General features: G+C 41.4%; 1 protein-coding gene across 1 annotated transcript; it reads left to right on the forward strand.

Annotated features, from left to right (window-relative positions):
• The first annotated feature begins 3,160 nt into the window (after positions 1 to 3,160).
• Positions 3,161 to 3,796, forward strand: LOC133198302 (B-cell lymphoma/leukemia 11B-like). Its single transcript, XM_061334413.1, has one exon. It carries the CDS (start codon positions 3,161 to 3,163, stop codon positions 3,794 to 3,796), a length of 636 nt encoding a protein of 211 aa, XP_061190397.1.

The following is a 3,796-nucleotide window of genomic DNA, read 5'->3' on the forward strand; positions in this document are numbered from 1 at the left end:
CAGTGAACCAGCAGAGCGGCCTGACATAGAAAACTTGTATAATGACTCGGTGATGCATCTAACAAAGAAACAAGCTAAGGAAGTAAAATCTTTTCTTTGGAAGTACAAATCATTGTTTGCCAAGAGTAATAATGATCTTGGAAAAACTAATATAGTCAAACACAAGATTGACACTGGAGACGCGAGACCTATAAAACAACCTGTTCGCCGTTCTCCTGCACACTTGGCAAAAGAAATAGAAAGAAATATTGATGAGATGCTAGACTGCAATATTATAGAACCTTCGACAAGTCCCTGGGCATCACCTATTGTACTGGTGAAAAAGAAGGATAATTCCTATCGATTTTGTGTAGATTACAGGCGTCTTAATGCTTGCACAGTTAAGGACGCATATCCTTTGCCCAGGATTGATGAATCCTTAGAACAATTGTCTGGATACAGCTGGTTTTCCACCTTAGATATGTTTTCCGGATATTGGCAGGTGGAACTTGATCCCAAGGACAAACATAAAACGGCTTTCGCCACACGAAGGGGTTTGTTTCAGTTTCGAGTGATGCCTTTCGGGCTTTGTTGTGCACCTGCCACGTTCGAAAGATTAATGGAAATGGTATTGGCAGGATTACAATGGGAGGTTTGCCTGGTTTACCTTGATGATATAATCATCATGGGTAAAACATTCAATGAAATGATGGCTAATTTAGAGAGAGTGTTTGACAGACTTCAATCAGCTGGGTTGCGATTAAAGGCCAAGAAATGCCATTTGTTCCACAGATCTGTGAAATTCTTAGGCCACATTATTTCTGAAGAAGGTATAATGACAGATCCTGAAAAGATAGAAAGTGTGAAACACTGGCCAGTACCAACAAATGCAACCGAGGTCAGGTTTTTCCTTGGACTGTGTGGATACTATAGGAAGTTTATAAAGGACTTTGCAACGATTGCCAAGTGTCTACATAAGTTGACTGAAAAAGGGAGACCATTTGTCTGGAATGATGATTGCCAGATTGCTTTTGATCTGTTGAAACAAAAGCTTATAACTACCCCAGTATTAGGACACCCCGACTTCACTAAAGAGTTTATACTGGACACAGATGCTAGCAGAGATGCTATTGGGGCTATACTTTCTCAGGAACAAGAGGGTCATGAGAAAGTTATTGCCTATGCCAGTCGTACCTTGTCCAAGAGTGAACGAAGCTACTGCGTCACTAGGAAGGAGCTACTTGCAGTTGTTCATTTTGTTAAAGTTTTCAGACATTTCCTTCAGGGACGAAAATTTCGTATTAGAACGGACCATAGTTCACTAAAGTGGTTATTGAGATTCAAGAACCCAGAGGGCCAACTAGCAAGATGGCTAGAAGTATTGAGTACATATGATATGTTGATTGAACACCGCCCAGGAGCGCAACATCAAAATGCTGACGCCCTTAGTAGAATACCTTGCAAACAATGTGGTTTCTTTACTGCTTGGGATCAAGAAGAGGAATCAAGGTCCCTACATGCAATTAAGAACAATGAGGATGATGCCAAATTGTCAGGCGATTTGTCCCTTAAAAGTATTCAAGAAAACGATGAAGATGTTGCACTGATTGTCAAATGGTTAAAAGATGGGACAAAACCAAAATCCGAAGAACTAGCAGGGAAAAGTATTTATGTTCGAGATATTGTAGGACAATGGGATTTGTTATTGGTAAAAGATGGGTTGCTGTGCAGAAAGTGGATTACTGGAAAGGGAAGTCCTATCTTACAAGCTATAATACCATGGAGCGAGAGGCGCAAGGTACTATATTTCTGTCATGACTTTAAAGGGGCTGGACACCTGGGTCACAAGAAGACACTCGAAAGAGTGCGAAGTAAGTACTATTGGCCAGGTAGCCGAAAGGATGTAAGAGCATACGTTGCAGGATGTGAAAAATGTTCAAAGAGAAAAAGTCCGAATATTACAAAGAAAGCTCCCATGAAGGTAGTGGAATCTGGAATCCCTATGGAGAGAGTGGCCACGGATATTCTAGGAGAATTGCCAAAGACGGAGAGAGGTAACCGATATATTTTGGTAGTTGCTGACTACTTTACCAAGTGGACCGAGAGTTTTGCCATGCCCAACATGGAAGCACAAACGGTTGCTCGTATATTGGTAGAGGAGGTCTTTGCTAAATTCGGAGTGCCTAGAATACTTCATTCGGACCAGGGCAGGCAATATGAAAGTCTTTTGTTTCAAGAGCTCTGTGCCTTACTTCATATTGAAAAGACTAGAACAACTCCCTATCACCCACAAAGTGATGGGATGGTTGAACGTTTTAATAAAACCCTTGCAACCATGCTTAGTGCATATGTGAACGAGCACCAGACTAACTGGGATGAATCTCTCCCATATGTTATGCAGGCCTATCCTTCTGCAGTTCACGAAACTACAGGCTATACACCCAACTTTTTAATGTTAGGTAGAGAGACATCTACACCCCTAGATCTCATGTACGAATTGCCAGGAGAGGTAAAAGTTACTCCTAGAAACCAGTGGGTTTGGGAATTACAGGAACGCTTAGAAGAAGCTCACAGGGTAGTACGAGAAAATACTAAGCAAGCTATGTGTCGACAAAAGACATATCATGACCGGAAGCTTAGCTATGAAAAATTTGACCCTGGTGATAGTGTTCTTGTGTACTTTCCGGTTCGCAAAATAGGTAGGTCAGCGAAATTGACCTCATATTGGCATGGTCCATATACAATCTTAGGAAAATGCTCTGATCTGACCTACAAGGTTAACTGTGGGCCAAAAGGTAGAGAGCAAGTTGTCCACGTAGATAGAATTAGAATAAGACATCCCCAGTTACTGAGGGGAGAATCAAGTTCCAGTGAAGTTGATAAACTAGGTGATCAGAGACGTCTAGAAGATGAGAATAAAGTCTCTGATGAAAAAGATGACATAGGGGATACAGGTGATCAGGTGGGGGATACTTGGTCATCAACAATGATAGAGTCAGACGATCAAAATGATATGTGGTCGCCAGATCCCACAAGAAGGAGAAGACGTCCACCAAAATGGATGTCAGACTATGTCAGAGATTAAATAATGTGTTAGAAATATATATAGTTAGTGTCGAGTTTTGATATTTTAAACAGATAGTTTAACGTTTTGTTTATATTTTGTCTTTCATAGATTACAATGCCAAAGACAAAGATAACTGTCAACAAAGGCAGGAAGTGCCCATTCTGTCCTTACCGTTTCATGAAAGATGAAGAATTGTCAAAGCACATTGGCGAATGCAGTAAGGAACTGTTGTTCTGCAATTTTTGTGATTTCAATTCCACCACCTCCAAAAATTTGAGAAGGCATCTCAAGAGACAACATGACATTGGTGAAGAAACTTGCGGTGAGGTAGATTCAGTACTTCAAAAGGAAGGCCCCAGTGAAAGTTGCGTCTCGGATGCTGAATCGTGGGTCACACAGGATCCTGGAGATCTTCGAGCGGTGCTTCTAGGGGATATAAGTGAAAGTGAGAGTGAGGATGAAGTCAGTAAAGAGAAGAGTGGGAAGGAACTCCCGTGTAGTGATGAATCAAAGAGAGAAGAAGGTAGACTCTACCGGAAACCCACTCGACCTTTACCAGTTTTCGCTCCCGCTAGGGTTGCACCCTTAATAGATAACAGACCTTCTAATCCAGCACCTGAGAAACAACCATGTGAACACAAAGAGTGTCAGACTGATCCAGTGTATTTCACGGAAAGCGTAAAAATAATCACCAAATGGGTCGAAGAGGGAAGACGAATCAAGAAGATTGAAAAGAAGAAATTGCTGTAA

This window comes from Saccostrea echinata, unplaced genomic scaffold, assembly GCF_033153115.1.
Source record: "Saccostrea echinata isolate AGI-Se365-2 ecotype Australia unplaced genomic scaffold, CSIRO_AGI_Sech_v1 ptg000033l, whole genome shotgun sequence".
Lineage (NCBI taxonomy): Eukaryota > Metazoa > Mollusca > Bivalvia > Ostreida > Ostreidae > Saccostrea > Saccostrea echinata.

What these genes read in the sequence shown, in the direction of transcription:
- LOC133198302 (XM_061334413.1), top strand. Translation starts at nt 3,161, where the DNA reads ATGCCAAAGACAAAGATAACTGTCAACAAAGGCAGGAAGTGCCCATTC.